Source organism: Zeus faber (genome assembly GCF_960531495.2).
Source record: "Zeus faber genome assembly, chromosome: 13".
In the NCBI taxonomy this organism is placed as follows: Eukaryota; Metazoa; Chordata; class Actinopteri; order Zeiformes; family Zeidae; genus Zeus; species Zeus faber.
The window spans coordinates 11,316,026-11,338,092 of NC_137198.1; the positions used below are offsets into that span (position 1 = coordinate 11,316,026).

Genomic DNA, 22,067 nt, shown 5'->3' on the forward strand with positions numbered 1-22,067 from the left:
CTAATGAGACAGGCTTTCCATTTACAGCTCATGAAAATAAGTGAAACAATACAAGGGTGTATGCCTCCGGGCATATGGCCCAATATTTCTTCTTGTTTCATTCAGGATAGTACAGTACTCTACTGCAGGATGTGCTTTTATTTCCGTCCTGGTTGACATGCATTGTGAGGCACAGATATTTTGTTTGGGTACTCTCTCCTGCAGGTATGCAAGCCCGTGCCTATTAATTCCGCATAATATTATTCAGAATTCCCTGGCATGGTAAACAAACGCTCCAAACAGATTCATTTGAAGTGCCAGCGCCGCAATCCCACGGTGCGTTAAAGGCGTTTAAATGCAGTGAAAGCTCAGATACACTCACTCAGGATTTCTCGTAATATTTTCCCCTCTCCTCTTATTTCTCCGAGGACTCGCTGCACTGGCACCAGTTACTGCACAGATCGCGAGTAACTTTAAACTGCATTATGTCTGATTTTGATCCATATTACATCACCCCCCCCATCCCCCCAAGCGGCAGCCTTCCTTGGATACACTTGTGGCTCTGGGCGCCTTTTTCTAGACACTTTCTAAGAGTTTTTAATAAAAAGAAAACAGACCACTGCGAGATGCATTTCTACATCAATGGATGCAATTATCACGCAGATGACGGCCTCCTACACGTCTCTTGACGAGAACTTTGCCTCTCGCCATCCGCTGGCGAGGGCTCCTGTCCCCTCCGCATCGTCAGTCCCGGGCTCGTTCTCCTCTGGGCGAGTGCCGCAAAACTCGTTTCTCGTTTCTCAATGGGCTGTAATCCGAGGATTAATGACGGCCGCACATCTGCCAGTCATGTAGCGGCATGACACAGATGGCTGGGGATCCACATGGGAGATGCAGGAATGTGGAAAGTACTAGCTGCGATGTTCTGCCACTCATCCAGCACAACAGGCCGGTTTTAAAAAGGTCTAACGTCTCCAGTCGCTTTCATCCAAATTGGTCAACAATCGACCTACTAATAGCTCTGATTTGGGATTTCCTTTCTGGGTTTTCAGTCCTCATTTGTATTGGACACCTGTAGCAATGACATGTTATTCTTTATATAGTTGTGGTAATATTCTATTTGTCTCACTCCCTCTATGAGAGGTGTCCTTCTTTCCTACCTTCGATTTGGGTGACATTTTAAAACTTGGTGCTTGGTGTAGAAGACCTTTTATATTGAACAAAATTTTTTTATGAATTAACTGAGGCTGAAAATGCCAACAATTGGGAACTTAATTTGGCTTAATGACCCAATATTGCACAAAAAAAAAGAATTATACAAGAAACTGAGGTCATTTGACCGAAAGTAGAGGAGTAGAAGAGATTTGGAAATAGTACAGTATATTGATTCACACACTATGACCTGAATTAATGTAGATTTTCTATTTTATTTTGGGTCACTTAGTCAAGGAAACTCACATTAAGCTGTGAGCTTAATACACCACCAACATCAGGACTTGTTCAATTATTTTCAAATCTTTCCAGATTTTTTATACCCCAAAAATGTTCACTTTAGTGACATCTCATGACCCTTGTGTTTCAATTTTCAGATTTTTCTATTTGAATTTTAGCTCTTTCAAGCCTCATTCTCACACGGCCCATTTCTACCCACCATTGATAGTACACGTGCTGCCACACAACTGGAAATACATTATTATTCTTTCATTAACATGAAGGCTGTTTTTGGCTCGCGAAGCCGTTTCAAAGTGAGACCACTAAGTATGTCCCCTTAGGGAGACCTTCTTTGAGTGGTGTAAAATGTGTGGTATACCTCTCAAATGCAGCGAATATGGGCAGCAGCACAAGCGGCAGCGGCGGAGGCTGGAGCTGAAGTGACAGCGGTCGCATCGGCTTCCAGTGGCACTGTAATAGCCCGCATCCAGAATGGAGTCAGAGAAAAGATGATCCTAATAATGCCTCAAGCAGTGCCTCTGGCATCCAGTCCCTATCCCTCTCTCTCTTTCTCTCTCTCTCTCTCTCTCTCTCTCTCACACACACACTCACGTATAGACGCGCACGCACACGCACACGCACACACACACACACACACACACACACGCACATGTGATATTTATTTGTATGTGCACATATAACACAGACAAACATTGTATTTTTCCTGCCTGCGAGGAGCAGGGGAGCGTGCCCGTACGTCTCCTTGAATTACCTTTAAGAAAGGGCGCTCGGTGTGATTCTATGCTGGTAGGGGAGGATACAGTCAGTTCCGATTTTAGAAAACAATTCCCTTACTCGCTCGCTATGACTCAGTATGTTTATCCCCCCCCCCCTCATTCTCCATTTTCTTTCCGGTGTCGTCTGTTTACTCTCTGGGCTGCGCACCCCTTCCCCTTCCCCCTCCCCGAGCAGGTGGTGGGTCCCAGAGCGGCAGGGGCTTTCCAGGAGCGGCCGGCCAAACCCACAGCCTTCCGCAAGTTTTACGAGCGCGGAGACTTCCCCATCGCCCTGGAGCACGACACCAGAGGCAATCGCATCACCTGGAAGGTAAGACGGACGTCTCTCTGTGACAGGGCTCGGGGGAGGCAGGCATCGCCGGACAGACAGCTGGTGTTGGGAACTCAGTGACATGTCGCGGAATTAAAAGATACTATGAGGCCAAAAACTAGAACTGGGAATCACGATTCCATTTTTGGTACACGATTCAATTGACATTTTATAAATTAATTTATTGACATTTATACATAATACATACATACAAATTCAGTACACCGCCAAATATTTCACGGAACAAATTTTATTCTAATAAATCAATCCAATCTTCATTTGTGATTTTGTTGGTTTATTTTGAGTGGGTAATGGTTGTATGACTTTGAAGCAAAGAATCAATATTGGAATTTTCAAATCAAATCCAGAAATTCAAACAATAGAATTGAATTGTATGGAGGCATCCATTTTTTTTTTTAACCCAGCCCTAGAATGCAACCACATAGAATACAAATACAACATGTTATTCAAAGCTCCTCTAGTGTTCAGCCTGGTGTTGGAAACTAGAGGAGCTTTGAATAATATGTTAAGGAATTAATAGATCTTAGGCTTACAAGGAGACGTAAAACCCCTATCGAGGCAAACCAAGGAAATAGTTTGGGCGGAAATAAATGCCGACATTGGACGCAGCGTGCCAATATGATAGCCCTGATATGTGCGGCGTGTCAACTCATACACTCACATCCCATCATCATTATCAACATTTACGCTCCGGCGTCACCGTCGCGGCGCGACTTCATTATCAGCTGACCTCCGTGTCCATGCGACGGTTCCTCACACCGTGGCCGGCGCCGCCGCCGGCCGCGGCCCGCCGTTCCAAGCCAATGCGGGAAAGCGTTCACTTCAGATCTCCTCCTTCATGCGTGTGTCCGTGTGCATCCCTGCCTGTGTATTTGTGTGCGTTTCGACACCCCGCCGCCGCGTGCGAGGGATTTCTTCCGCTAATCATCTGGTTGCTTTGTTGTGGCTCTCGTTATGCCGCCGGCTATTCCGTCACTTCCCCCGCTGCTGCACGCCGACCGCGCTCATTGACATCTATGCATAGTAAGCAAGGATAAATGAATCAAAGCAAATATGCGCCCCTTTCCCCTTCCCTTTCTTCAAAGCGAGGGAGGGAGAGACAGCGCCGGGGAAGCAGGGCTTTCTCGCAAGTTAGCCGACTGTCTTCAGGTGAAAACATTGTGGAGGCATCTCTCTTTGTATGAATTATTTATGTTAAATGCTGAAATGAATCCTTCCTCTTGAGAAAAAAAAATAAAAATAAAGCCTACTAGCGCTCTCCCTCTCTCTCAAAGTATGCAGTAAATGGGAAAATTCGTTGGCATTTCGAAAAATAGCAGCTGAGTGCTTCCTGGGGTGTGAAAAAGGAAATAAAGCTCATGTGGTGCTCTTTGGAAAAGGGGGATAGCAGTTGATCTAAGGCCCTCACAAGGAATATCTTGTTAAAATACTTAATTAAAACAAGGGCATTAATACATTAAACATATACAAGCAAACTTCTGGAAACCTTCATCGGGGGACCCAGCCCACATCCCATTATAAAGGGTGTGGCAAAATAGCAGATAGACAGTATTTCGGCAGTAATATGAAAGCAGTGACAGTATTATCTATAAATCCATGAATATTAATTTCCTTTCTGTTCTCCTGGTGTAGTAAAACATCCATACGGACCTCGGGGTCTATACGGGTGATGCTACAGGTGATGGATGAGTTTGTCTCAAAATATCTATTCCGAGTAATGTCATGACACGGCATAGCTCCCCAGCTGTTTGCTTTTGTATAATTTAACACACTAATGTCCATGTTTTAATAAAGGCATTTTGAATTTATATTCCTTGTGATAACCAGGGATCAGTGTAAGTATCATGGCGTATGGCACCGTTGCTGTCAGACCCAGAGCAACTGTTGTGTTTAATCATTTTTATTCCCCCGTACACATTCTAGTCATTTTTATAATCCTGCTTGACAGATGTTGTTATTGCTCTCCCATTGTGACGGTTTGAGTTAGCTGTGCGGGCGAGGACGAGTCTCGACGGAGAGTTTTGTTCAAAAAAAGATCCAGCACCGGTTGCGCAAGAGCGCGTTTTTCTCATAAAGTGGTGCGATTTGGTGGTGGTGTGTTTATTTTGGAAAAAAATTTGAAGCACAAGTAATGTATTCTGGAACTCATTTAACACAGATTGGGACGCCCTTGCACCTGTGTATGTGCGCGGCGTGCCGATGACGCGCGCACGTGGCTGGTGTGAGGCAGCTGCGGGTTGAGGCCCTGAGTGTGAGTGTGAGTGGAAAGATGGGTCGCTGCATGTTTGCTCTGAGCTGCCCTTGGGGCACACGTTCAAGATGGCCGCCCCAGATCAATCCAAGACTAAGAGCTGGAAAAGTCTGGACAAAGCAAAAAATAAATAAATAAACAGAGAGAGAGAGAGAGAGAGAGAGAGAGACAGACAGACAGACAGACAGACAGAGGCTTGGGGAAGGAAAATAAGTGTCGTGTTGAGTTATTTTGTGGGCTCAAACACCGCTTATTCCAGTGTGTGTGTGTGTGTGTGTGTGTTAGTGTATTGGTGAACGTGTGTGTCGGTGTGTGTGTGGTTTCAGGTCAGCGGTTCACCATGCCTCCATCGCAGACGCTCTCTATACGTTTCTCTATGCACGGCGGCAACCGGCCAATACAGCTCACCTCTCAAATCCACCATGAAATAGACAAACAAGCCAGTCAAATTTCACCAAACAGGTCCGCCAAATCGATTTGAGCGGCTGCGGCGTACAGACGCACATTTTCAAATTACACATATACTTCTGTTGGAGTGCCCCCCCCACACACAGGCACATGCGCACACACACACACACACACACACACACACACACACACACACACACACACACACACACACATTCTTCCTCCCTCTTCTTTCTTCTTGCTCCAGTCATCCCCCCTCTGATCAGCAGGGAGCAGCAGTGGATTCTCCTGAGCGCTCGTCGAATTGCCCCCTCCACCCCCGTGCCCCCACTCCCCGGTCCCTCGTCCCCCGTCTCCATCACGGCGGGCCGTCCCACCGTTTGGCGGCTGGATTTTGTGCCTGTGTGTTGTGGTCTAAAACAGGACTCACAGTAATTAAGCAACTATCGCCCGATATGGTGCCGTTTGTGGAACAATTATACTTTAATTGCCCGACATTGAGTTTCTTTTTGTTTTGTTTGGATGAATGCTCACTTGGCGTAATGACTTTCCAATTCATCTTTTAATTATTATTTTTTTCTGCAGCTGAACACCACAGCAGCTTATTTCTATGATGAACTCTGTTTTACTTTTCTAAAGATTCTCCCTTTCACTGACCAAATGATTTGATTGGGTGTAACAAATTCACATGGCCTAGAGCCTGTTGAGATGTGGCAGAGTTAATATATACAGTATGTGTATATATATATATATATATATATATATATATATATATATATATATATATATATATATATATATATATATATAAAATAATTACAATTATATATATAATAATTACAATTATATATATATAATTTTTCTTTGAGATTACATGGATGGTGTTCGTATATTCAAGTGTCTGGGGCTAAATCATGCGTGTGTGTGTGTGCGTGCGTGCGTGCGTGCGTGCGTGCGTGTGTGTGTGTGACACGTGCGCATGTGTGTGATGGTGGGGCGCGTGCGTGTTAACATCATTGGGTACACATGCAGGTGAACTTAATGTCAAGGGCGAGTTGAAAAAGGGAAGGTTGTTTTCCAAGAGGTAATTTAGCTCTCCAGAGGTAAAAGCCTCGGCTGTAATGGCTCGCACAGGTAAAAGCTTTACACATATGAGAAACATGTGCGGCGTATAGATAACAGAGAGGAGACAGATTTTCAACCCTACGTGTGTGTGTCTGTGTGTGTGTATGTGTGTGTGCGTGTGTGTTTTTGTGCCTTCCTGACATGGAAGGCAAAGGCCTGGAACAATGCCGTGCTCTACTGCACTCCCCAGAGAGAGAGAGAGAGAGAGAGAGAGAGAGAGAGAGAGAGAGAGAGAGAGAGAGAGAGAGAGAGAGAGAGAGACTCCGCAGGGACTCAGCAATCAGGAGACATGGCAGCCGCTTGGCTCTCAGTTATAATGGATGAGTTGAGGTCTTTCTGGCTTCCCTGTGGGGCTCAGTTTGACTCTGCGCTCCCTTCCCGATCGCTGTGCTCTGCAGCCTTTTAGCCAAACAGCACGACGCACATCCAGGCGCTCGCTCGCTCGCTCGCCCACACACACACACACACAGACATCCACGTGCACTTCTGAAGCGTAAGAAGCGGCGCTCTTTGATTACGTTACATTGATCCGTTATCTGCTTTGTCCCATCTTGATATCTCCTTCCAGTTTGTGTTAACCCCCACTTGTGTAAATTCCACCTCCGCCCTCCCCTGCCACTCCCTGTTTGTGCACTTTATCTATTCCCCCTTGTCCTTTTACAAGGTCTGTCCAGGGGCACAGCTGAACGGACGGTTTATGAAAATATCAATGCAAACCTGATTTCTACCCCCCGCCCGCCTTGCCAGCCTCCCTCAGCTAGTCCGGGCGGGGGGGAGAGAAAGGACGGGGGCGGGGGGTGGGGGCAATCAATTAATCTGATCAAGCGCTTTCGGAAATTGAGAGTGTAAGCGCTCCTGGGGGACTGGTACCCATCTCCTTGGGATGATTGAATTATGTGGCGAGAGTGAGGGTTTGGGGGGAGGGGGCGGAGGAGGGGGAGGGCGAGGCGGCGGCGGCTGGACGTGGAAACCACGCGTGTTCTTCAGGTACACGGAGGGGGTTGCGTGTTGAGAGAGAGAGAGAGAGAGAGAGAGAGAGAGAGATGGAGGCGGCCGGCGAGGCGCGGCGGCTGGCCACGCGGAGACAGCCATGAGGAAGAGGAGTCCTGTTCCCCTCCCATCCGCGCTGCGCGTTTCTCAAACCCATCTGTCCATTTACATTTTTATGTGCCGCACCTTATGGCTGATAACCCGCTCTTGTGACAGCTATATTAGATGCCACGGGTGCGCCATTTGTCTTTTCGCGAGTCATTTCGTCGCCGAGCGCCATTTGCCATTTACCTTTGGAAAATGTGTCACTTATTTGCGCGGGGGAACACGCATGTTGCCGGGGAAGCGCACAGAGCGGCAGATTGCATTTTTATGGGTCTTTTTGTTACTGTGCTGAGTTTATTGTTGCTCATTTGAATTACATGCAGTTTCAATAACACAGACTTGAATGAGTAATTGACGAAGAGGCGTGGTTTGTGCTGAAGCCGCTGCCCGTCATTCAATACAGAAATCACAGTGGTAACGGTAACCCAGCCTTAAAAAAAACAACTATTACCGTACGACCCTGCTACCATCTAACTCAATGGTTACTCTCTGGTGCTTTTTCAAGGGACAACATTTAACAACTAACTGTCTAGCGTAGCTGGTGGGAAAAGGGGGAACGGCAGTGGGGCTGATTGCTATTTTCGGCGAGGCGGGGTTTGGCCGATCCGTGTGTCGCCCGGTACGTGTGGCTCCGCTCCGGTGTCACTCTTCTGCGGAATTGTATCGGAGAGTGTTTTTCTTTCACAGTGTGTTAAATCCGCGCCGTTCCCCCCTCCTCTCCTCTATATGAATGATTTCTTCTCTACCCTGGGCGCCGGAGCTTTGTGGAAGGCACATGTGAATAGATAGAATAAAATGGGGTTAACCATGCGTTCTCTCCGGCTTCCCCGGCTGAGAGCCGCACTCTCTGGGGGGATAGTTCTGTGTCATAAGGAAAAAGATGAAACACAATAAGAGGAGAGAATATGAACAAGCCCCCCTGGACTTCCTCTGAGAGAAGAGAGGAAGAGCGGGGAAGGAGGGAGTTTAGATTAGGGAAGTAAGGGGGAGAATAAAAAAAGCAGGCATTTTCACTGGAAAAAAACAGAGAGACGAGAAGGGAAAGGGGGAGGGAAATGGCCGCGGAGACCCAAGGCGTGCGCTCACCAGCTCCCCAGGGGCGAGGACGGGTGTCGAGGGCTGCTGTGAAGCTGGAGCAGCAGCCCGAAGGGGTTTCTCCGCCACCATGATGCTGGTTGCAAGGAGGGAGTGGAGGAGGGAGTGGAGGAGGGAGGGGAAGAGGGTGTGGAGGAGGGAGTGGAGGAGGGAGGGGAGGAGGGAGTCGGGGAAGGAGTGGAGGAGGTAGGGGAAGAGGGAGTCGAGGAGGGAGTGGAGAAGGGAGTGGAGGAGGGAGTCGAGGAGGGAGGAGAGGAGGTAGTGGAGGAGGGAGTAGAGAAGGGAGTGGAGGAGGAAGGGGAAGAGGGTGTGGAGGAGGGAGGGGAGGAGGTAGTGGAGGAGGGAGGGAGGAGGAATGGGAGGAGGGAGGGGAGGAGGGAGGGGATTCAAGCAGAGAAGGCACACCTGTGGGATAAGCAGCCATCACTCAGCCATCAAGCAGACAGACAGCACAAAAAAAACCCACCCCCAAAAAAAACCCGGAAAAAAAACGAACCCCAAAACAAACAAACAAACGGCACGGGACCTCGGGAATGTGAGGGAACGCCGTGGAACGCCGTTTTATCGCCACGGGTCCTTTGAAATATAAATCAGCATCACTCAATGTACAATATGAACGCCGCACTGTTTCCTTTCCGTCACGTCTAAATTTTGGCACTTTTGGACTTGGAATTGGAAATCTGCCTATTTGGAGCTTGTTCATCCTTCCCTACAGTTTTGGGAGAAAGTTGCAAACAAGGAAAATGAAATGATTTTGACGCACGCACACGCACAGACACACACACACACACACACACACACAGACACACACACTGCCGTTGTTATTTCCAGTCCCTGAGCACAACTATTCCGGATTCCCTGATGAGCTCAGCCCTAACACCCCCCCCCCCCCCCCCCCCATCCCATTAGGCCCCCGGCTCCAGCCTACTCCCCCCCCCCTGTGCAGATGGTGACCTAAACAAACACACAAACACGTGCACTGTTCCTCAGAGGGCGGGGAACAGAGGACCCACTCTGCACGGGGCAAAACCTCCGCCGTCAGGCGAGGGCGGCGCGAAAACACACAGAGCACAGTGATGGATAGACGTCAAAATGGAGGCACGGCTGCGATGTGGAGATTGCAGGAGGGCCGGTGGGAGGGTGGGGCGGCAGATACCAAAATGAGACAGAGACGGAGGACAGACGGCGAGGGACACGACTCGCCTGGCGAGGCTGCAAATCACGTCCCGCAAATGCAGGACCTGGCGCTGTCAAACCCCCCCCCAACCCACCCCCACCCCTACAGAATAAGCCAGAGATCTATTGATTGCCGTTCGTATTAGCTAGCGGGCTCCAGCACAAAATGGAGCCTTTAATTAACTAAATGGACCGATTGCAGCTGTGAGCAAGCCAGGGAGGGTGGGTAATGGAGGGCGAGAGCACTCCCAGGCGGCGCGCAGAACGAGCTGGGGTTAACTGCGGACCTCCGCCCGCTATCAGTCGGGACGGTGCAGGAGGGAGGAAGAGTCCCAACGTCCTCTGCGCTCTCCGACCGCGGCCGTCCCCAGCGTCCTCCGCCGCCGTCCTTTTCCTTATCAGCGACTGGGGGCCACCGCGGGACCCTTTGCGCTTATCATTCATTCAGGAGTCGACCTCACGGGACCGGGGTCCCTGCCAGCCAGACCCCCGCCCCCTTCCCTTTCTCCGCGGTCCTCGCTGTCTCTCCCTTTTTTGAAGCACTTTCATTTTTGTCCACTCATCCATTCTGTCAAAGGTTAATTGGTTCGGAAATGATTTGATTCATTCCCGACGTTAATGCTGTTATCGTGCTTTTGTTGGAAAAAAAATAAAATAAATAAAGAAAGGAAAAACTTGTGCCACACATACACACCAGACAAACTTAAGCCTAATTTAAAATAAAAGGCACACAAAAAAGAAAGAGGAATCCAATTTAATCTACTTTTTTTTTTTTTTCTTGCCCTGGCCCGGGCTTGTCCCCACCAGTCTTTTCCTTTAAATTATGGCAGAATTCCATTACCTTGAAAGGTTTTTTTGCCCCCCACCCTCCCTCCCTCCCTCCCTCCCTCCCTCCGCTCCCCCACCCTCCGTCTCCCCTCCCTGCTCTCCAATACTTGGATGGAGGGAGAATGGATCGACGGCCCTAATGTCTTTCTTGTAACCTCAAGGTCGGAATATTTGGATCCGTGGAAGCGCTCAAGGGTCCCTGTGATTAATGCACTGTACAAAGTGCCTTGGAATTATGCGGCAGCTGATGGCTCCACAGATTGTTCAGACACGCGCACTGCCTACACACCCACGCACACACACATACACACACACACACACACACACACACACACACATGCAGACGCACGTACAATGGCTGTGGTTGTTGTTAGACTGTCAGTGCCCTTGATATGGATCATGAGAGACATTCATATTCAAATGAGTTACCCAAAGGCTCTCTGGCTGCCCCCCAAACACACCCCACCCCTACTGTGTCGTACTTTCCTCCCGATGGAGCTTTATAATCCCTTCGTTATGTTACATCTTTACTTACCCCGTCTTTGTTAGAGACAGAGGAGGCGGCCTACTCGCGAGAGGATTTTATTTTCCAGTGGTACCTCAACGGTCAAGTCAACTGCACTTTTTCTTTATCTCTCAGTGCCTCAGAGAATTCATTAGGTTTTCTTCTTCGCCGAAGAGTTAAAAGTATCTCTATCCAGAGTCCAGTATCTACAATGAAACAGCCGGTGTTTGATAATCACCATGGTCTTGATGTGGTCGGGAGGGGGGTGTGGGGGTTTCGCTGACAATGCTGCGATGCCTGATAAAAAATGCCAACTTTTCACCACCTTGCAGAGGCACCGAGCGGCTGCCGGAGCGTGCCCCCCTCGCCCTATTGATCAGGGGGATACACAAGCCTCCGTATTGAAGTTGTTTTCTACAGCTGGAGATGCTATCTTCACTTTTGTTAATTATTTACATTCGGTTTCACAAATGTGATCAATAGTTAATTGAGCCGGTCTGAGGAGAGAGAGAAAAAAAAAAAAAAAAAGAACAAAAACTGTGCGGCAACAAAGGAACGAGACCTGCAGCGCCCACACATAAATGATGAGCTTTATTGCCGTGGGTCCAAAGGTAGTTGTTTGGATGGACCAGTGAAGCGTCGTCAAAATTTGTCGTTCCTTACAGTACCTTAATAAGAGTCATAGGGACTTATATCGAGGTGAGGAACAACTAAGCACTGCCCTCAAACTTTCTAAAGCTAACGTACAAGAGGCTCAACAGACTCTTTTTAAAATAAATATTTTTTTACACCTTTATTGACCAAAAAAAGTGTCGAGGTTTGAATATGTGCAGGACCCCGGTGCAAACAATTTGGCAGTTTGGCAACCGTTTGCATATCACATGCTCGGGTGTTTCACGGTTGATCGGCTGCGCTGCAGAGTTTGAACTTCCTTTTTTTCGGTCCGTTTTGTTTCTGCATATATGCACTTTGCATTGAATGCACTGACAACTGTGGTGAGGGACTAACCCACAACATATGATTTTTAAAACAAACAGGAGAGTAAGAAAGAGGGGAAAAAAATGGTAAAAAGTCTCCTTTCTCCAATCGGTGATCATAGCTACTAGTGGTTTATGGACTTATCTCAAGGTCAGGTTCATGTACGGCGCAGCCGCGTGTTCTACAAAACCCCCATGTCGTCCTAACAATATCACACAATGCTTTGTAGGATTTAAGCAAAGAGGATCAGTACATATTGGCCAGGGTCTTTGTCCATTTAAGTGGGTTAAGGACAGAAATGGAAAGCCTGGAGGAGACGCCGAATGGCTCCACACTCCGCACAGCAGTCTGTGTTCTTAGACAGTCCACCGATAATTCCAAATGGAGACATTTTACTGGGGAGATTCTGACCATTTTCCTGATTGAATTGCTATTTAACGGGTCAATAGGCTAAGGAGGAAATGTTTCTCATTTCCTTGTCCCGTGGGTAATGCAGGAGGAGAGGGCTGTGTCTGTCTACATGCCGGTGCTTTAGAGGGATAAAGCCATTCAGGAAACATTTGGTTGTATGTATGTCTTTGTGCGTACGTATCTGTGTCTGACAACGTAAAAGGGGCTATGTATGCCTGTGCCTAAATTATTGAGCGACAGCTGCTGATTAGACCCATGCAGAAGTAGCTTTGTGTCAGTAATCGCTCTTGCCTTTGGGGAATAAAACTCAACATATTTGAGCAGATTTAGCTCTTAATGCCGCCGGGTCCTGTGACATGTTATTCGTCTCATTGTTTCTGCTTTCATTTAGTCATTGCCACCAGCATGCAACCCATTGTGAAATGACACACGTGTCAATGAATAATCTGTTTTGGTGTTCGACCACCGCACCTCGCATTGGCTGTGGCATTTCCTTATCTCCCTCCTGCTTCCAGCCTGTCACTGATAAGAAAGGACCCGGGATGGGTTCGCTGAAAGCTGGGGCGCAAAAAAATAGAAAGAGGGGAGAAAAACAGAAAGCTGGGGGGGGGGAAAGAAGAAGCAAAATTCAATAGTGCGTCTTATAGAAAGAGAAACCAAATAAACCAATGGGGCATGATAAAGGAAAATGGTCTCTTTTTTGGGCGCACTCTCCCAATTTTTTTTTTTTGTTAAATTGTCCGAGAAGCAGGATTGCCATCTTCTTAAATATAATGTTATACCAATGTTTGCCTTTTATTTGCTCTAAAGCAAAGTCATTGAATGCAAACTGGCCAATTGTAATGTCTAATTTTCCTCGGACAAGCTGCGGTTCTTCACAAACTTTGATCTCGTTGATCAATGCAAGTCAGTCCACTGCTACCTGCTGGGATTTCAAGCTTCCAGAACAGGCGGTTCGCACCCGTCTCTCCGTTTAGGACTAGATGCCCATAGACCTGTTGATCTCCAGCACTTGAAGCACATCCAAGCTGGTTTCGGTGAAATTTGGGCAACCATGGAAAACACATTCAGTGCCTTGATGACCAGTGTGCGAGATCCCGCTGCCGTAAAGCCTCTGCCAAAAACAAGACTGTTGCATTTAAAGGCGGAGGCAGCTGAGGACTTTTAAAAACTTCAAAACTATTTTGGAAGTCTGACTTTATGATATAGAGTTAGCCCCACTGGAGTATCTTATTGAGCTATCTCGCTCGCTCTCTCAAGAGCTTGCTTCACTTGACATCAGAAGCCACTCTAAATATATGCAATGTGGACAGAAATTAAATATTAACCGGATCTTTTATGAAAATAGGGTCCCAATCGACAACCAAGTGATTTGCTCTGAGATTTCACAATATTGGAATGAATATTGCTATGGAAACGCTTGAGCCAAAGTGTATTTATCTAATTGTGTGTGTGTGTCTGTGTGTGTGTGTGTGTGTGTGTGTGTGTGTGTGTGTGTGTGTGTGTGTTTTCCCAGCTACGAGCAACATCAGCATGTGGCTGGGCACAGCTAAATGACCTCAACCTCTCGTGTGCGTGTGTGCGTGTGTGTGTGTGTGTGTGTGTGTGTGTGTGTGTGTGTGTGTGTGTGTGTGTGTGTGTGTGTGCGTGTGTGCGTGTGTGCGTGTGTGCGTGCGTGCGTGCGTGCGCATGCGTGTGCATAAAGCACACAGAAATGCACATGAGGCGGCGGGCCGCGTTTCTCTTTTCAAGGATGGGATGGATGTCAAGGGGTAATTTGGGTCCGGATGGATGAGCGGCGTGGTTAACGTGGTTGCGGCGCCTCGCCGGTCACGAGTCTCACCTCAATCCGGTGCCTGACCTGACCTCAGCAGTATTGCCAAATCTGACTTGATACATGACGGGTACTCGGTCTCACCTCGCCTCGCCGAGACACCCTCTGGCCGCAATCCTGGTGTCTTTGTCAGCTCGGAGCAAGCCGGGCCCTAGAAACGCTGAGGAGGTGGATTTTCCTCTCCTCCCTCACTCAATCTCTCCCCCTCCCCCTCTCCCAACCCATCTAGAGATCAGCATTTTTTTCCTCTTTCTTTCTCTACTGTCATCCATTCACACCTTTTCACCTCAAGGCTTCCTCAACGAGTCAAGGACCAAAGTGCGGTACGGAGTAGAGGGGATTCCTGGATAATGTCCTCGCTGGCAATTAGCGCCCCCTCCACCGCAGACACCCCCTTTGTCTGCAAATTGATGACCACGTCGTCGGCGACAGGAGGAAGAGGCGAATTGAAAGAACGGCATGCCGAGAAAGAATAGAGCGACATTGAGTTAGAGAAGGAATAAAACACTTGTGTGTAGGGTTTTTTTTTTTTTTTTTTTTTTTTTTTTTTACGCATGCACCAGCAGCCATTATATCTGCGGCTTTTAAATCTCAGGAAGAACCATCTGCATGAAATTAATGAGGAAGAATGACTTCCTTCCTCGTAAGGCTACCGGAGCCACGGCACTCTGCCAGGCCACACCGGAGGGGACAGCGAAGGCGAGCATGCCTGCGTGCATGTACGGTATGTGTCTATGTGTAAGTGTGGGTGCCCTGTGAAGTCAAACGGAGCACGCCTTGCTCCAAATGATCCAGAATTAGCTAGCAGACTGCCTTGTGACCCCCCCTGCTGTGCAAATCTTTCCCACTTGGGCTATCAGTCAGGGAACGTCGGTTAACCCACGTTCGGCCCTGAACCCTGGCCTTCTCTCTAAGCCAGCGCTTAACTTCAATAAAGGCTCAACGCAGAGCCCATCCATGTCATAATATATAGGCCTCTCTTTCTTATCCGGGCTTGCAAAGGCAGGATTGAATCATCCATCACTTTTTGACCAGAAAAGCCTTAAGCTGCATTATGAGGCACACGGCAGGATGGGTAAAGACTAAGCTTTTCAAACTGTCAGATTTTTTTTTTTTTTCTTTCTCTATAGTGTATTATATACACTGGGCTTGTTGGTTTCCTGACACCAGGTAATGAAACCGGCTTTCCTGTTGTATATTGCCTTCCCTAACGTAAATGCACAAAACACTCCGGGCCGCGCGCTTTTGTGGGAGCCTTCAAAAGGAGTGTCATCATCATCACCATTACCCTGGTGTCCCCGGTGTTCTCCTTCACATGACATTCCATCGGCAAGGCAACACCCTGCCACTCAATACGTTGTGGCGCACGGTCACGCCGGTTCCCTCAGGGGTAGGGATATATGTCAAGGATGGAGCACTGGGCTGTACACTTCCAAGGCTCACTATTGATAAAGAGTGATATTCTAGATATTCTCTCTAGATACAGTATTCTTGCACTTACTATGGGCAACCCCAGCTATAATAAGATCTTTCAACACACGGGTTAAAACTTGTCAAATATCCCTCGTGCTACTTTGTATTTCTTATCAAGCGGGAACAATAAGCTGAATTATGGATAGGTAAAATGAGATGGGTTTACGATATCACATCAAGTGGCATAGTTTCTATTTGGTTTTCTAAAGTTTTTTGTTTTTTTTATTATTATTATTATTATACTTATTATTATTTATATTATAAGTTATTATTATTGTTCTGTTCCACTACCGCGTTTGCTTTTTTTAACTTCTCTATTATGCGGCAGCCGGAGAGGGTTAGCGTAGGGCCAAAGCCTTCACAGACAGCCATATTGTCTTTCAATTTCAATTACAAAACAACTGAAATCATTTGTCATATAGCTGCTTCACTGAGTGAAATATCGCTCATAGGCAACAGAAACATTGAAAGTGAAAAAGCATGCCGGGTCGCAGTGCCTGCGTCTCACATCTCCTCCCCCTCTCCACCCTCTCTCCTCTCCACTATTCTCTGTCATATAGGAGAAACGGCTTCCATTTAGACACTCCTAACGACCTCTCTTAATGGCTCTTTGTCAAGGAAGTTATTTATGACAGGATTCATTTTAATCTGTCAGTCTGGGACAAATCTCTGCCCAGGAAATAGCTATTCCAAAAAATGTTCCCTGCCGCTGCCTACGAGAATGCTCCTCCGCTCCAAGAGGTGGAGAGAAAAAAAAAAAGTCAGACATTGGCCAGGGATGATTTAGCTTATTGGCATTAACTGGAGGGTCTGAATTGCAATGCGGCTGGCAGAGCTTGGCTTTGCGTGTGAAAATGTCAATAGCCAAGAGTGCTGCGTCTCCCTTGTCAGCGTTGATGGAAGACCAACGACCAGCCAGACCTCCATTCGTCTTCCTGAGTGAGTTTTCTAATAACTGTAATGGCCGCGGCGATAAATTACCGCCAGCCTGTCATGAAGATCATAGTGAAGCATTTAAATCCAACAAAGCCCCCCACCCCCACTCCTCTATTTTACCAGCTTTATATTAGTTTAAACTTACCAACCTCCCCATCCCCTAAGCAACATAATAATTGTGAATATATAAGGCCCGATGCAGAGCAGGGGTCTATCACCCGCTAAGTGGACAGGAAATCATTGGTTCTCCCAGCTTTTTAAAGAAAACTTATCAGACGCATGGAAGAATTTTTTTAAATCGAAACCCTTTTATGCCGTATTCATCACTTAACTGTTTGATTACCTTGCAGTGTCGTGACTGAGTCGTGTTACCCGTCCGGTTAAGCCCTCCCTTAGGTGGGGTAACACATTCAGGCTGACAGCTGATTGGTGGGAGGCATCATATTACCCTTGACCCCGTCATCGTGTGTCCTTGTGTGAGCCAGCGTTTTTTTTCCAACGCCTTCCCCCACCTGCCCGTGGAGTCGACGGCGGTCCCTCTGCGAGACAAGCGCGCTCTGTAATTGGAGCAGCGGGAGGCGATTTGCACTTCCCGTCCTTTCCCCGAGTACCAGCGGTTTTGTCGGTGGGATGCCCATGGAGCGATGCCATTCCGCCATTTGTCAGACAGGGAGCAATTTCCTGGTCATCTGTTTCCATCCATAAGCGGGGGGGTGAGCGGGGGGGGGGGATGCAAATGATGGAGACTTTAATATGGCTCCTCATAGTGTTTTGAGCTTACCGCTGTTAGCCACAGGCCAGACTCACACGGTCTCGTGCACCTGTCAAACACCAAATGCTGCAGCGCTCGTTCTCTTCAAATGCTCCTCATATGACGCGAGCGACACGTTTTTCCAGTAATGCTCTGCTCTGAAGCCGAGCATTACTTTTTTTTGTTTTTTTTGGGGTTTTTTTTCCCCTCAGAAGACCTGGGGTGAAGACACGGATGAAGGTTACCGCGCCGCCGGGAGGAAGTGTCGTGGTAGAATGAAAGGTGCCTTACATGGAACGTTTTCCTCTCAGCTACAGGGGAGTTTCTTGTCGTTTTCGCCTCGCGCTCCAAACTAATGTGAAGTGTGTGAACTTAATGTGAACTTAATGTGAAGGCGGTACATTTTTAACAGCGAAGAATAGCGCGATGAGCATTCACTGCTGCTTGACAACACACCGTTTTAAAGCTGGTAAACCTGTGCGACAAACGCATCTTTCTCGCTATCTATCGCGACTCTTCTCAGCACAGCCAGCCCCCCCCCAAAAAACAAAGAAACGCTGCAGTGTGGGACGGCGGCCATTCCACGTGACGAGCAGGCGGCGTCTGCTTCCAGCAACCGAAACGGCTTGCAGACTCTCCAAACCAATTATTTTCTCAATCCAAAGGTGCACCTGATACCTCCCATAACAGACTGAGGGAAGGGAGGCGGGGAGGTCCTCTGCAGAGGAGGCATGGTGGCCGGTCCAACCGGCGCTGCTTTGAATTTTCGGAAAAAGCGAGAGACGTGTCATTTTTCGTAATCGCAAATTGTTTTCCTTTGTGGCCGCGCGTCGGCGCGTTCCGGGGTTGGGAGAGGTAGGTGCCACAGCTGTGCCGCTTTTTTTTTTTTTTTTTTTTTTTCTCCCCCTACGCGGCGAAAAAAGGTTTCCTTTCAAATGCGCCTCTTTTCAAATTGTCAAAATGGAGCCACTGGAGTTCACTTAGGGCCCCAGATAAGATTGACCAAGTGTTGAGAATGTCAGTCCAGCTCACGATAAAAAAAATACCCTTTATGCCGCCTTTGTCAGCACCGACAAAACGAACAAAATGAAACTTTCCATTTTGTGTTCCCATCGACGTAGTTGTGTCAGCTGAGAATCCTGCGTGCCGACGGCTGTCGGCGAGTCTGAGTCACAGCCGAGTGTCAGTGCATTTCACTACGGTTTACCACGTCTACTTTGAAGGCTGTAGGGGAGGGGGAGGGATTAGGGAGAGGGTGTATTTGCAGAAGGGCCAACGGTCCAAAAAAAAGGGAGAGGCAGTTCCGGCCACTGCTAAAGCTTTTACAATGCACTGCGCACGACCTCCCCACCACCACCATTAGATTGATCAATAACACCGCGGTGAAGTGACACATCGATTACGCCAATGACAGGGCATTTACAGGTTTAATCTGTACAATGAGGGTAACCTTTTTCTTTTCAGCCGCCGCCATTCTCCCTGGCAAGGGCCTGTCCAAGGCCGCCAGGGAACAGCCTGGGGGGGAGGGAGGGAGGTGATGAGGGGAAGGAAGGGAAGTGATTAAGGACAGAGAAGAGAGGGGAGATGTGGAGAACGATCGTGTCGGGAGTCTGGGGGGGCGGGGGGGGTGAGGATCCACCCCCGCCGTGGCCGCGCAGCATTGAGATAGCGGCGCAGGAGCGCCGTCACAGCCGCGCATTGGTATGCGGCGTCGGGAAGGCCACACATGATGAATGTTTGTCACGGGCAACTTAGGGCTCTGCCGTCTCCTTAGCATTTTACAGTGTGTCTGTGCCCCCCCCCCCCCCCCCCGAACATCTCTCCCCGGCCCCGTCCTTGATCACAACACCTCCTCCTCTGCTCTTGTCATGTTCTCGAGCAGCAGGAACCGATGTTCTCTTCTTCCTTCTTCGGCCTCCGAGTCGGGGATGTTGTTAAATTAACATATCTCCACATGCGCCACGCGAGGAGGATTCCCCTCTGCTCCCTACTGCTGTGCGGCAGGTGAGAAGCTGACTCGGCAGTTCCCTCCTCACAAAATAATTCACCACGTCATGTGCATCGCTAAAATGGTTCAGTTTTTTTTTTCCCCTTTCTGGTCATAACCAGCTCGGTGACATAAATGTCAATTAGCCCGTGTGTTTATCGTTGGAAAGCAGACTTCACTGGGTTCGGCTCTCGGGGGCCCTCAGTCAGAATCTGCCGCTTGCCTGTAAACAATCTGAACTTTCACTAAGTGATTAGTTCCCTGAAAGCTGTTTGCTGAGGAAACCACTACATTGGTGGAGAATCCTCCCCCGTGCATTACTGTAAAGATTTCTCGAGGGCATTCTCTGCTTTGAGAGTGTCATCAAGGGAGTATTTCTCTGCCGATATGTTTTTATTCTGTCAGTGTTTTTCTCAAGGGTAAAAGAGATGCTTTCAGCACAGTGCTGCTGAGCCAGTTCACTTCCCCTCAAATGCAGATGCACTGACACACACACACACACACACACACACACACACACACACACACACACACACACACACAGTGCTAACTACATGTACTGTACATACGCATGCATGCATACAAACACACACACAAACACACACACACCTCTGCCAACTACATGCACTGTACATACGCAAGCATGCATACATACACACACACACACACACACACTGACACACACGCGCACACACGTGCACACGCACACACACGGACCCATTTGCAGCGTGATGTACCGTTAGAGTTAACATGACCATGATCTCCGGCATCGTGTGCTGTCGACCAGGGCAGAGTTAAAAACCTCTGTTGCAGACCGCCATCGCATCTCCATCCTCTGCCCCCCCCCCCCCCCCCGCTCTCTCCGTCGCCCAAGGACAAGAAAACCCGCGGCGCAAGGGGGAGGGGGGGTTGGGGGGTGGGGGGCACTATTTATCACCGCGGGAAGAAGATTTCAAGCCATTTCTTTTTCCGCTCCTGCTCCCTATCCTCCTCCTCCTCTGTCCATTTCTGTCTCCCTTTCTTTCTTCTAACCGTTGCTCTCTTCTTTCCCCCGACCACACACCACTAATTCTAACGTGTCAGGTGAACAGCCCATTTGCATGGCTCCCAATAAGCTCTATTTCAGGTCAAGTCTCCCGTTAGCCCATCACGAAAGATTACAATGCAGAGGCGGCGCAACGTGGTATAGCACATCATTATACATCAAGTGCCCTGACACACTCTTCTCCCTTACAATTTGATCCTGCTTTTCTGTCAAAAATAAACATGGAAAATTGCCTCTGATATCCTCAGCCCCTGTACCCTCAAGAAGGCTCTTAGTGTGACTCGGTGATCGGTAGAAGGGAAGGAGGGCAGTCGTCCGATCTCCTTGTCTCCTTTGTCCGATCCTGCGTCCTTCACTTCAGCATAGGAGGGATTTGAAGGTTGAAAATAGATGTGTTGAAATATGTTGTGTTGGTTTTATTTTTCCCTCACTGAAGAAAATGCAAAGAAAAACAAACATTTTAGGTTTCATTTTTAGCTGGCACTATGGTGACATAGTGGCGTGCCCGTGTACGTTTCATATCCGTGACTCTGTGTTCCAAGTGCAGGGGATGTTTTTGAAAAGTGGTCTAAAATAAAGGTTATATCCTCATGAGTCACTTGACTCTGCGTGTCTTCTCTTTGTGAGAGAAGGGAATGAGGCGTACAGTATGCCGTGTGCAGTCTAATACCATCTCACCCGGGGAAAAGGTCAATGCAAATCATGTCTTTTCTCCTGATACCAGTAAGTCATAAAAAATATGAATCCACAGACCCTCACTCTGCATACTTTGTTCTCTGAGCCTGTCTTAAAAACTTTAGCAGCTCTATAATGGTCAGAAATATCATTGCTCTGAGATTCATAACATGACATGTGGAATCAGCTCCTAAGCTGGCGTCGGCTGTGCCGTGATTTTTCTGGGGCTACTGCTACGACGGTGTTTAGATCATTTTAATGACTAGTAACATTTAAAAAAGTGCTTGGCTGATCAAAGGCAAAAAAATTAACCTCTTCCCAATCTTTTGTTGTTTCACTTATGGGGACGGTGGCAGGATGCCGCGGGTAAAGATCTTCCATAAAGGTGTATCATGTTTCTTCGTCTATGTGTACCTGTGTACAGCTGTGGTACTGAGTGTGCCGGGGCCGACCAGGAGGGAAGCACCTCAGGGCTGCTTAGCAGGGGGCGTCGTGTCCTTGGCCTCCACTACACTGCAATGCTGCTTGACCTGGACTGGAAGGCTTAGAGTTAGGGTTAGGGTTAGGGTTAGGGTTAGGGCTAGGTTCTAAACAAAGACATGCACACACACAAGCATACATTCAAAAACCAAAAACCAACCAAAGCAAAAATATGCATGGGTTTAGACTCGTGCACACAAAGTCTCTCTCTCTCTCACACACACACACACACACACACACACACACACACACACACACACACACACACAGGGCGATGATTGCAACAATCAATGTCTGGATGTTATTGCATGGCAAGAAGAGGAAAAGGGGTATCATTGTAAAATGGGACATGGGGAGGAGTGGGATGGAGGTGGCGCGCAGGGGGACAGTATTGAGTGTGTGTGTGTGTGTGTGTGTGTGTGTGTGTGTGTGTGTGTGTGTGTGTGTGTGTATTGATTTAAAGTTACATGGTGAAA

The 22,067-nt window shown here is 48.1% G+C and overlaps 1 protein-coding gene across 1 annotated transcript in view; it reads left to right on the top strand.

Moving 5' to 3' along the window:
- Nucleotides 1–22,067, top strand: part of pacrg (PARK2 co-regulated) — a gene marked incomplete at its 5' end in the record, with an annotated part of 139,491 nt that overhangs the window by 25,542 nt on the left and 91,882 nt on the right. Inside the window, one exon of the mRNA XM_080011984.1 lies at nt 2,383–2,517. Coding sequence (XP_079868110.1) covers nt 2,383–2,517 — 135 coding nt within the window. The remainder of the gene's footprint in view (nt 1–2,382; nt 2,518–22,067) is intronic.